This window comes from Corvus moneduloides, chromosome 1 (assembly GCF_009650955.1).
Source record: "Corvus moneduloides isolate bCorMon1 chromosome 1, bCorMon1.pri, whole genome shotgun sequence".
In the NCBI taxonomy this organism is placed as follows: domain Eukaryota; kingdom Metazoa; phylum Chordata; class Aves; order Passeriformes; family Corvidae; genus Corvus; species Corvus moneduloides.
The window spans coordinates 157,346,647-157,360,286 of record NC_045476.1 but is presented as its reverse complement, the minus strand read 5'-3'; the positions used below and the strand labels follow the sequence as shown (position 1 = coordinate 157,360,286).

Below are 13,640 nucleotides of genomic sequence, written 5' to 3'. Positions count from 1 at the left end.
GTTATAGGAGGCTTAAGGACAAAAAACGTTAAAAATATTTCTGGTTCCTAGACTACCAATGAGCAGCTCTTTGCAAACATGCCCTCTTAAGAAGCCATAGGACATTCGCTTGTGAGTGAAGCTACCTGAGGACTAGATGTTCCTGTGAAAACCTGGGTTTCCAGGAGTGTAAAGGACTTCCTGAAGGACTGGTTTTCTTCTTGCTATCACAAGCATCACATCCAGTGTTTACACATCAGAAGAATGAAGGATAGCAGAATTCCCAGGTGGAAAGTACGGAAGAAAGTCAAGACAAAGCAAATGTGCTAAAATTAGAACCACCTTGTATGGGAAAACAGAAAGTCTGAGCTTGGCTACTTCCCAGAATTAAGGATGATCTCACTACTCACAGCCTGCTCTGCTTCAGCTATTACTTGCATAATTTTTTCGTCCCTTCCTCACAAAGGCAGGTCTTGATTTAGTAAAGGTTTGTAGAATAGGTGGATTAAATATTAGGAGAGTCTTGGTTCTCTCGTCTTCTGTCAGCATGTTATGCAGGAAGGAGCACAGGAGAAAGCTGCCTTCTCGGAGTGGAGTGTAACAGGTGTGCTCCAGTGGTGAAACACTCCTGTGCTCCAGTGCAGCTTTTGGCAGCTTGTGTTCTCCCCTCTTTAGCAAACATATAGTTCAACTCAGCTGGGGCTACCATCTAGACAAATGGAAGTGTTTACCCAAAACGTGTTTCCATCAGAGCTGAGGATTGTTTTACTAACTACTGACTAAGACTGCTCAGAGTGAGAATTCTTCATGATCTGTGAAAGTTGTAAGTTAGTAATGATATCACCTCCTATGAAAGCTAGGGAGGAATTCCTTCATTTATTCAGATGTTTCATCTATGGCTACATTTCATCCATGACATTGAATCCTGCTGGCATAAAAATCATTATTGTCATGATTGTATTGCTCGTCTCTCTCATTCCACCCATCATCCCTCTTTGGTTTTTCTTGTTCTCTCTCGACACATTTTCACCCTCAAGAAGGGGCATAACCCACAGCATGTATAATATGAGATTATTTTATATCCTCCTAATATCAAGTTACCTCAAAACAAATTCAATATCAATTTCTTTGACAGAAAAGGGAGGGGAGGGGAGGGAAGGGGAGGGGAAGGGAGCGGAGGAGAGGCGAGGAGAGAACTTTATCTGTGTTCTACAGTCCACATATGCGCCTGATTTGGAAGTTTAAATCTCATTTTCCCTAGATATATACTATTCCCCAAAACGTTGTTTGAAATTTGGTGATAAGTAGCTTACATAGCTAGCATTCTGTTCTTTAGTTCAAGAATATTTCAGTATTTGCAATCCTGTAAAGTAAAAGAAAATTGAAAAATTATAGCTTTGCTTCAGATTGATTGGGAGTGATATATTCCAATACTGGACAAAGCTTTCTAATCTAAAAAAAAAGAGAGAGACTGAGGGCAAGAGGACACAATAACAGTATTTTAATACAGAAGGATTATTACAGAGAAAGGAGCAATCAATAATTATCCATTCGCAATTTGGAAGGATAAAAAGAAGGTTTAATTTGCAGAGAAACAGATTTGAGTTGGATACTTGCAAAATCTGTCAAAGCCATTAAACTGATGAATCACTGAAGCAGGGACATTCTAAAATCTCTCAGGGGATGATCTAGGGCTTTCACAAAAGAATTTGATTACTTTTTGAGGGCTTGCCTGACTGTACTTAGAGGTGGTTAGTTAGAGCATGGTGCTAATAACCATGATTGCCGGTTCGAACCCCAAAAGGGCCAGTCACAGAAGAGCTGGACTCAGTGATCCTTGTGGGTCCCTTCCAAATCAGAATATTCAGTGAAATTCTGTGAAAATTCTGTGGTTAATTATATTATAACAGGGCTGGAAACAGCAATGGTGTGTATATGTATATATCTCCTAATACACTAATATTAGAAGTACATGTGCACTAATATGCTCTGATAACACCGTGTTTGCACACTAATAATAAACTAATATACTTGAATGCTATACTAATATACATTAAAGATTTACATTATAAATAAGCATGTGTATGTATATAAACACATCTCAAATGTTTACTCTTCCTGAGTGTTCTTGAAACACAGACAAAACTAATTGAAAATGTTGAATATGTTCTCCAGTCTTCCTACTTGAGAGGGCAGTTTGAATGGCTTCATGTGCACTCATTTTGTTCTTCCTTACCTAAACCAGAAGCATGCTGGACTCTGGACTCAGTTTGAAAAGGTGAATTATCACAAATGGTCTGAGCTAGAATTTTTAGAGAGGAGGGTCACATCTTAAATAACCAATTATCCAGATCTTTAAACAGGGCATTGTGAAATACCAGTTCAGATTGGTACTGAGACTTTGGTTTCCTCTTTGTTTTAGGAACGGCTGGTGCTCTCTGTGTTACCACGGTTTGTAGTCCTGGAAATGATAAATGATATGACCAATGTAGAAGATGAACATTTGCAGCACCAGTTCCATAAGATCTACATTCATCGTTATGAGAATGTCAGGTGGGTGGAGTAGCCTCTCTGTAACGTTTAAGGTCTCAGATGCTGCTAAATGACTCTTGTTTGAAGGTTTCCCTTCTGTTGCTTTATTCATTCATAAATTAGAAAATGAGTGAACCCTTGTTTAATTGAGCAGAGAAGCATTTTGGTGCCTTCTTGTATTCATCAGGATGGCTGGATGCCACTGCAATGGCAAGACCCATTTGAACCAAACAATGAGCCTGGACCAATTGTGTCTTTTTTTCACTTAATTAAGTGGTCAGGATTGCACAGGAATGTGCCTACATGTGCACACATATTCTGCCACAACCTGCTGCTTCACCCCACACACTGAAGAATGAGATGGAGACTTGTAAGATGCTCTCAAAGATGGTGACCTGTTATACGGTTCCTCCGCTTAGGAGCCATTTTCATTTAATCAGTCTTATTATTAATTTCTTAATCCCATTTCTTTTCTTTATTCCTCTCTCTAAATTTTGTTTTTCCTGAAGTTAGTTATCAGAAAGGTGATAATTATCCTATGAGCTGCTACTCGAAGTAATTAGTCCTAATTGTACACTTACACCAGAATGATCAACTTCCACTCCATGACATTACATAATCTTGATTTTATTGTAGTTCCCAAAAACCAAAATTTTTTTTAAGCCACTAGCGTTTTCCATATTAAATGGAAATATGTCTTTCCCAAAAACACAAGGGCAAAATATTGAGTGACCATCATTAAAATCATCATTGAAGAAAGTGAAAAATAAGCATCCTTGGATATGATGGTAGATAGTTTGCTAGGAAAGCATGTACTTTGCCTTTCAATGAAACCAAAATATAACTTTGTCTGGACAAGTTCAATAAAAATAATTTGCACTTCTGCAGAAGAGTAAATTGATTATTTGCTGCTTCTGTGGCCATGCAGTAGCTCAGACATATTATTTTATTAAATCTGGTTGAAAGTGTCAAGGACCCTCATAAAGGTTTGGGTTTCACTGAATTAAAACCTCTTCCATTAACCTTTTTCATACTCAAAGTGTTGCTGTAGAAGAATCAAAACATGGAAAAGATGGCCTTTTTCTTTTAATGCAAAAGGGTTGTATTCAGGGCGAGAAGTCGAACCATATTTTATGCTTGAAATAGATTTGAAATTAAGATTCTGCGTGTTTTAAAATGTAGATACTGGTTGGCTTCTATGAATGCTTCTAGAAACTAGATCTTTTCAAAATTAGGTTTCACCTTTTTTTTTTCCCCTAAATGTTGAGTACTGAACACTACCTAAATCAGTGCTATATGAATCCTTAAAATTTATAACCTGTTAGAAATTTTTCTTGGTTTGATAACTAAAAGTGTAGAAATCAGTAGCTGAAAAATTTTAATCTTTATAAATTTAGTCTATTATTACTATTCATTCCTCTTTGAGTCACTTGGTATTTTACCTTTTAATTTTATTTCTTCTCACCGGTAAAAATCTTACCGAGTTTGTGAGCATCTTGTTTAATCCTCAGCCAAACCTTTACCAGTCCATAAATTTGAAGACCAATTGTATTATCAGTAGACAACATGATCATGACTGTATTTATTATTGCTTATATTAGAATTTCTCAGACGTTGTCAAATTGTGATCTTGTACAAGTCACCACCTAAAGTGATGACTTGTGAAAAAAAATCTTCTGCTACTCTGTAACACCAGCTATTAGTTGACTTTCAAGTGCTAATAAGGTTTGTGCCAGAATGATATGTGTATTTTTGAACATCACTACTTTATAAAGTAGCCAATACTCTCTTTATCTAAAAAGTACTGAGCTATTATTTGCTTTGGTCTGGGTGGTATCTTGCACACCAGAGACTTTGTGTGTGCTTATGTTTCTCTATATTCACATGTGGTCATTTTAGGCACAGTGAGCAGTCAAAAGGCTAGAAAAATAGCTGGATGTTCAAACACAGGTTAGAGGTCTGTTTGCAAGTAGTTTGTTAATGGAGATTGTACCACAACTGCACGCACACAAGTTGATACACCTAAATTCAAAGTATGACTGCACTGGGCTCCGTGCAAATTCAGTAGAATGAAAAAGGAATTAACCAATTAAAGATTTGTACCTTAAAAAGGGAGCACTATAGTTCTAACTCAGGTACTTCTGTCAAATGCCTAAAATTAGATGGAATAAAACTGGCCTTAGCCAGGTGTATCAAGACTGTCACAAATCTGTCTGTAGTCTTAGGATTTGAGTCTTATGTGATTTGAAAATACAGAACTGCATGACTCCCATTTTTGGCAAAACTTTTTCTCACCCTTAGCAGTATCTTTTTAATCCCTTCAATATTTATATTCAGTACTCCAGAATGTACAGAGGTCTAAAACAAAGGTAGTATGACTTCAAATGTAGTAAAATGACCCTTCCACTAGTAGAATACAAGATTACTTAGGTACTCAGTAATTAAGTGAAATCAACTGAAACACTAATATATTTTCTCGTTTTTTAGCATTCTTTTTGCAGATGTTAAAGGATTCACCAACCTCTCCACAACTCTGTCAGCCCAGGAGCTGGTCCGAATGCTGAATGAACTCTTTGCCAGATTTGATCGACTAGCACATGTGAGTTAAACACAGTTTATTTGCAAAAAGAAAAAATCAATTCTATATTTGGGAGCTTTGGGAAATACCTTCTGATCACTTTGAACAATATATGTGCAGATTTTCCCCACAGGGATTGTATATCGCCATTGAGGTTGGAAGACACAGATAAAGTTTTATGAAAGATGATGAGTTCTGATAGCAAGTGAAAGCTGATGTTGTTGTCAGAACTTTGGGCTTCTGTAGTGCTGGACAAAGAATCGTAGGAAAGCAGACCACCCACCACATTTTCTAGGGAAGTTTCATACTTCTGGTACTTGCTGGATTTTTTTTTTTTAAGACCATAGCTTTATTTTTCCTTTTCTTCTGTGAAATGGGGAAGGTTAAAAGACCTATTCATTTAAGGTCATCTAATCAGTTCCCACAGCCATTGTTAGTTACTAGCAAGGTTTACACTCTTTAGGCTGGATTCTATCGAACTCAACAATGAAATTAATTAAACACAGCAGAGGAAATTATTACATCAGGAAAAGTAGTTGCTACTTAGTTAGCACTCATCGGAAAAAAAGCGAAGCACAAAAATACAAGCAGAACACATGCTCAGTTTTGCTAGGCTTGCATTTTTTTTATGTTTCTTTGGTCAAAATTTAATTTGACTATCTTTAAGTGTCAATATCTGAGCTGACTAATAAGGCTTCTAAGTGGAGGCAATGAAGTACATTTAATGGAGTTTATCTTATCATTTATCCAGCCAAATGTAGGTACCTACTACAGGAAAATGCTAATTGCACTCTGAATATCATAGACCATGTTATCTATTTACTATAAGGAGAACCTAAAGTGGCTTAGTCTGATGTACAGATTTACATTCCTCACTGTGTTTTACTCATTTATGGTTCAAGGTTATGGGGTATTTGTACATTTATTGCACGGTATCAGTAGGACCCTTGTGGTTTTCTCTCAGCTTACACATTAAAGCCAAAAAAGACAAGACTTCTGTAATTATTCAAATTTCTTTTGAGTCAGCTATTTTTATCTTAAATAGTAATGTGTTTTCTCATGTACATAGTGATGCCACAGCCTATTGACTGGGCACTGGCAAATTAGTAAATGTAACCTACAATATTTGCTCTGCAAACAAAAAACCCTCATCAACTCTGGTCTACATTGTAAACCAAGCCAGGTGAAAGAATTACCTCAGTCCTGTCTTAGAAGGCTTATAGGGGTAATGTCTGGTTTTGTATGGCTTGATAAAAATAGCTACTTTAACTGAAGAAACGTATTTTACACCAAATAAAATGTGTGTGTGTACGTCACAGAAATATTTTAGAAAGACTATGTATATAAAATGCCTTATTGCCTTGCTTTACATTTCAGTTTTAGCTAGCATTCATGATCATTAACCATATTTTCTAATCATTCCATAAGCTATATTTAACCAATACTGACTTCATATAGAAAGATTATATGCAATAAAGGAGTTAGGAACAAGGAAGCCATTTACATTTAAGTCTAATCCAGTGAATTCTCCCTCACCTGCCACTTAATTCTGAATTCAACTTCCTTCTTGTATTTTTTTTTTTTTAATTTTATGAGAACTGAAAATTTTACTTCTTTAAATGCCTGGACATTCCCCCCTTCTTTGTGGCTTGTCACACATCTCCTACTTAAACCTTCTAGAGATTTTTTTGTTGCAGTTCTAAACTCAAATCTTCATGGAGAACACTGAATGTGCCACACAGGAGTAGGTATCCCAAAAATGTAGGTGAATTTATTTTAAAGAAACAGTAATAAATATATCAGTCCCTTTTACAGAGCCAAGAATTTCTTATCCAGAAATCTGTGGTTTGGGATGAAAGAACTTCTGTGTCTGCAAAACCTGATCATCAGGATGGTCACCTCTCAAGTGAATGTCCCAGTCCGTAAATTCAAGGTTCTAGGCTCCTTCATGCATTTTCTTTCCTAGTCTGGGAATTTGATTTTCTTTTTAACACATCATTGATTAATCCACTGGTCTAGAACATCCATACATCCACTGGTCTAGAACAATCCTCTGAAAGGTGGAAGCCACAGGGAGGAATCACTGCAGAAACTGAACTGGTTTGCTTACAAAGATTAGAGTGGTATGATCATGAATAATTAAAATTTAGTAAAAAGAAAGGCATTTTGACTGTGTTCCTTATTTGTGGCTTCTGTAACCTGGATGTCACAATACGTGTCTGATGCTCTGACAGTAGAGACGCCCAACAGAGAGGAACCTCTCCTGGTTCCCCAGAAAGGGTTTGGTGTTTCTGTCCCACTCAAGGAGACAAATTGTCCCTCTGCACTTTATAGGAAACCAAGATTCCTCACTGGACTCTTATGGAGGGGACCAGCTGCATAAAATAAAACGGTCTAAATCTTGTATTGAACTTAACCTGTGCCTTTGGAAAATTTTGGAAATGGATACTGACAGATCCTGAATTTTAAGGACTTGTGAATTACATGGACTTCTCAACATACCCAACTGATATTGCATAAAGCTTTCACACCTGGTAAAGGTGTATCTTTTGGAAAAATTCCTGGTCTTCATCTGAATGCACCAAGAGATGGTCTTGTCTAAATAGTTGTCTATCTTGGTAGCATATTCCAGTGCCTTAACACTCTCACTGTTTATTCAGTATGGCTTGTTTCCCATTTGATTTTTTCTGAATTGGAATTACATCTATTGATTCTTGCTATGAACAATCCCAGAAAAAAGAACTGTCTTGTAGCCACTGACTTCCTCCAGGAATGCATCTGGGTGCTTTGATCAAGGTGCTTCTCAGGTTTCCTTTTGATAAAAGAAACAGACCAAAGTCATGGCAAGGTTTTTACTCTGTAAAATTTATTCCTTCAAATAGTTTTAGGGACTACTTTTCTGGAACACCTTCAGTTTTTGAGAATCCCTTTTAAAGCACAAAAACCAGTATTCCTGGACTAATCTCCATTAGTGTGGTGGAGGCAGATCATCACCATTCCTCCTATTATCACTTTCCTCAATCACTGTCCAAATGTCATGTTTCTGAACATACAGTGATAACATTATTGTACTGAAAAATATTATTTGTGTTTTTATGGTCTTGCTGTCATGTTGTAACCACCACCATGTCTGCATGGTAATTGCTCATTTTACTGGTCTGAGTCCTTTTGTAAATGTTATCCTACTTGCCTGTAAATCCTCAACAGGACTTTTGGAAAGTGGCCCTTTCAAGGCCTCCCTAGAAGGATCTTCCACTAAGGAGGATTACACAATCACATCTAGATTTCAGATGTGTCACTTAACTGGTTCTCAATCAGCTTAAATAGAGTTATCATAACTCTTTAAAATAGTCACTGTTAGTCAGACTCTTGGAGTTTGCTAAGAATTACCATCAAAGCAAAGAGATCAGTGAAAGAAAACTTCAGGCAGTTTCTTTAGATTTTAAGGAAAATCCTTATAAACACTTATTTACTTCTAAATAAAAGTATTACTTTATAATCTCATATAAAGGATTGTTGGATCTGCTCTAACATCTTATATAAATCATATAATATTAAAGAAGACATTTTTACAGCATACTGAAAAATATAATTTGGCTTAGTTTCTTTTTTCTCTTATTAAGCTTTATTAAGAAAAACAGAAGTAATGAGAACTCTGAGATTCTTTTTTAATCTTCCCTAGGTTACATAAAGTATTATGGCATACATTGATGCATATAATTAATAACAAAAAGTTCATAATATCTGTATCATTACCACAGAACACTTTGAATAAAAATTAGAACTCAGTTCAATATTTGTTCTAAGAAAAAAAGGTAATATGTTATGTACAGCTACTTCCCATTTCTAATCACTCTGTAATGTTTGCAAAGATTTATAGTTATTAAAGAGAATAGTGACATTTACAAAGGAAGAAAAATAAGTTGGCATGAAACAGAACTGTAGAAAACATTTCCTTATATCTGCCTCATCTACTGAAAGGCCTAAACAGAAACTTAATTAATATTAATATTTTCCTTAGGCAGAAATTTTGAGGAGAGAAGGGAAACAAGATGACATTCAGTATGATACTTGAGCCTAAAAAAAGTCCTGCTTTGGTGAAATAATAGTTATTTTTGATGTTTGTTTTTCTTCTGCCTTCTCTGCAGTGCTAGATGTCAGCCAATACAATGATTTAAATTATCATATTTCTAAATTCATCTACAGTTTTTAGATTCAGTTTCAGATACTACAAAGAGGAAAAAGTAAAACCCTAAATAAAGGAGCTTATTAAAGGGCTGATGGGGTTTTTAAAATTTTTTTCTAAGGAAATAATCTTCTTCTGTAACCTTGGTTAAATTTTCTCCTGTGAAGTTGCAGACAAGCTGCCAAAAATTCCTCCAACAGTTTATTATCAATCTTACTTGTGAGTGGTGTTTCCAGGGGTGGAAACCAACCTGACTACCAGGCTCCACAAGAACACATCACGCCATAGCCCCAGTACAATACCTGCACCAACTGGTATCAGGAAGGGAAGACTAGAGGGTGTTGAAGGCTGTTTGGTTTCCTTGATAAATACACTCCCATTGCAGAGCTTTACTGTCCCAGGCCACATTTCAGCTCTGAGCTGGCAGAGCTTTGTTCCGTGGTGAAATCATCTCCAAGCATGTAACCCACAGGGTTCCAGACATCCTAAAACCCCCTGTTTAAACATATATGCCAGGTGTGAATTTTCTCATTTGTATATGTTTGGGGTACTGTAGCAAGAAGCAGAGTTTCTGGATTATGAATATGGATATATCATATTTATCTCATTATAAAGACATTGTATGAATTTAGAGTAAAGGGATGGAGTGAATGCTCTTTTTGCAGTGCTTAATTCTGACGTATTTTTTCTCCTAACCAGTGTCAATAATAAATTGTCTAATAATAATGAATAAATGACCCTGTTCACAATGTTCTCCCTACATTTACAGTTTTTCAGATAGTAAAGAGCCCATCAAAAGACCTAAACAGTCAAGTAAAACCCCAGTCCACAAAACACTTTTAGAAGTGATAGTATACAGGCTTTTTATGGAAAAAAGTCAGATGAAAATGACAGATTAAATAAAATTTATTTTAAAATTTCCCAGTGATTTATAGACTAAGAATTACACAAATTCAACCTCCCCCAAAAAGAAGCCCCACTTTGTGACTAAATTAGGATTTGAATTAAATTTAGGCTTCACAAGTATATTCTTGGGAATTCTCCAGCTCATCCTTAATAGAATCATAGAATAATTAAGGTTGGAAAAGACCTCTAAGATTATTGAGTTCAGCCATTTACCTAACATTTCTAGGGCCACTACTAGACCATGACCCTAAGTATCACATCCACGTCTTTTAAATACCTTCAGGGTTGACAACTCATCCACCTTCTTGTGCAGCCTGTTCCAAGGATTGACAACCCTTTAGATGAAGAAATTTTACCTAATATCCAATCTAAATCTCTCCTGGTGCAACTTAAGGCCACTTCCTCTTGTCCTGTCTCTCGTCACTTGGGAGAAGAGACCGACCCCCACCTGACTACAGCCTCCTTCTTGGCCACCTGGGCACATGCTGACTCATGTTCTAATGTTGTCAACCAGTGTCCCATGTACCTGAAGCAATTAAGTTCTAGAAGATCCTAAGAGCAGAATTTCCATGCAGAATTTTTCCTGCCTTAGCTGGAAAGAAACACCTTGAATCTTTCTCATGGGGATTTCTGCCTCTGAAATCACTCAAAGCATAATTTTCTAATTAACATGAGCTGGCAAGGCAAATTGATCATCAGATGCAACAATCATAGCAGTTTTCTTCTACAGTATGTTAAGGAACAAAGCTGTTGATATAATATATTAGAAAACTCACTCAGCAACGTACGTCAATTCCTTCTGCAGCATAAGAGACCCAAAACCCATTTTTTCTGGCAGCACAGAGAAGTTCTAACCACCCCATTATAGATTTTTCTAAAGAAAAAAACCCCATTCCTTATATGGTGTGCTAAAATATGTAGAAAGTGTTTAACATAGGACCATATTTATGTACTCCCTAGTTCAGGCAAATGAAAGACTGTCACATTTTCCCTTTAAAAAAAAAAAAAATTATTTTATTTTATGTATAAAAATTAGAAAGAATCCTTGTAACTGTGTCCCATATTTGGACTCCTTTTTGCCTACATGACCAGGCTTAGGAACTCCCCTCCATCTGGCTCTCTCAAGGCCCCAGCTCTCTTTTCCAAAGTGACAGAGCTGCAATAGAAGAAATATGGATGGATCTCTCTCACCAACCCACCCTAAAACAGACTGCTGATTAAGAGCTTTGGCCTAGACCCGATTCATGCTGAGAAATGAGGTTTATCCAGGTTTCCTCTACCTTTGGCACATGTTTCAGGAACTGAGCTATTGTACACAAAGGCCAAGTCCCTGCCTCCTCCCACTCCAGCTGCCTTTTAAAAGAAGACTTTTGTGTATGACTTCCCTGTGTTCTGTAGTTCAGTTGCAGTAATTTTTCATCCCCAATGTTCTAAACTTTTAGCTTGAAATTATAAAAATTGAAAAAAATTTTGACTTTTCTGTGGTCTGTTTGCTAGCCTATGGGGCTCCCCTCAAAACTAGGTGAAATGATTAATTCACCACAGGCAGAAATGGAAAAGTGGCGTAGCTTATAAAACAAAATCACTTTTTTCCCCATGTCAGAAATTTAGCCGAAGGAAACAAGAAATATTAATGAAGTCTATGACTGTGTCTTTCAGTAACTTGATATTTGAGCAACTCATTTCTGCAGCTCCACCTTATGCCAATTTACTTTGCTTCCTTTCCAGCCACTAGGGGTATATTTAATAAGCTCAAACATAAATCATTCACCACATACAAGGTAATTATTTATGAAAAATCTGCATATTTTCTTTTTCTCTGGATTTAGGTGAATTGGAAAAAGGTTTCTTGTCAATTGCCACTGAATTAATCTAGAATTATTATTAAAAATAGTTGGGTGTTTGAGTCTGCTCAATATCCCCAGGAAAAATTGTGATTTAAATTGATCTTGGCAGAATCAGGCCCCTTAATCTTCCACTTGATGCAAAAGAAAAGCTGCAAATAAGGGGAGAAAAGAGCCCCTATTTGTGACATGCTGAGAATTTAATTGATCCCTTCAGTAAATGCTATTAATGAATGAATATTGGAAGGGGTGTGAGGCTGATGGATACTGATGTGAATGTCTGTATAATATCAGCTGTCATTTACATGTCCAAGGACAACTTCTAGAATTGCATATGAAAAAGGAAAGAGGAATAGAATAAATTAAAGAGGAGATAATAGCCTCACAACAGTGTAAGGATTAACACCGTGGTGAAAAATATTTCCTGTATCAAAGTTCCCGTATGACAATTTTCTCCGATTTAAATAATTTACTCATTTTACAGTTTCTTCATACATATTTAGATTTTTCATTCATTTTCATTTAATATCAACTTGCTACTCTTAGATACCATTGCAGTGAGATGATTTTAGGAAGTGGGCTTGAGCTCTACAGCGTGAGGAAAATCTTGATTGCTACTAATATAATTTTATACCACTGAAAAGTGGGCAGGCCCTTACAAAACTCAGTCTCTGATTTAAAACTGTAGCATGGCTGCCCACATTATTCATTAATCTAACCTTAATGCTCTCATACAACCAGTCTGACAAAGCCTCCAGTCTAAATTGTAGATGTGATTAAACTACGGAGTTATCTCAGGGAACCTCATGAGACCAGACAGCTCTCCTCTGCCAAAGGCAGATACCATCACCCCTCTGTTCTTCCTGAGAATTATCTTCCTCTAGATGAAATATTTCCAGTGATAAAAAGCCCACAGTTTACTTTTGAAATGAGTATGATGGGAATAATTAGGGAAGAATAACAAATGTAAAAGCAATGTAGTCAGGCTGTAACACAGATTGCATTTAACAGTCATAATAATATGATTAACAGCAAAAAAATAGGAAGACAAGGAGTCATTTAAAAGCTCCCTGTGGCTTCTTGTGCCAGCAGAGACACCTTGCCTGACCCCTGCAATGTTCCACAGGACATAAATCTTATGTCATGTTTGTTAGTCCTGTGTGGGTGTTTCACAGACCCAGGTGTCTCACAGATTCATGGTGAGTTTAGGTACAGACAGCTGAACTGAAGCCCAGCCAACTGCTTTAGCTGTGAGCTGAATTTGTCCCCAGGCCCCCCTGACTGCATTGCCTGGCTCTCCCTGGGCTGCAATGGCAAGCTCCACTGCTAGCTGGCATAGGGACACCTGACACAGTCATCTCCGTTTGGATATCGCACTCCGTAGATGACTTCCTGAGCTTTGGCAAATGAGTCAGGTGACATCACGTGACAAGAAAAAGAAAACATTCATGACTAGTTGAATGGATTTCCTGTGTCACACACGTGCACTCACATTTGCATATATCGGACCCTCATTATCAGGCCTTGTCATGCATTAAGATTCTTGTTATGAAAAGCGCATCCCTCTGAAGTTGTTTCATTTGTTCGGAATTTCAGATATACAGCAAGGTGATGT

At 36.8% G+C, this 13,640-nt stretch overlaps 1 protein-coding gene across 2 annotated transcripts in view; it reads left to right on the top strand.

The window, feature by feature from the left end:
* The window catches only part of ADCY8 (adenylate cyclase 8), a 123,212-nt gene that overhangs the window by 47,022 nt on the left and 62,550 nt on the right, over positions 1-13,640 (top strand). For both annotated transcript variants that reach the window (XM_032133490.1, XM_032133481.1), the window contains exons 3-4: positions 2,402-2,532; positions 4,999-5,110. In XM_032133490.1, the coding sequence (XP_031989381.1) occupies positions 2,402-2,532; positions 4,999-5,110 (243 nt within the window). The remainder of the gene's footprint in view (positions 1-2,401; positions 2,533-4,998; positions 5,111-13,640) is intronic.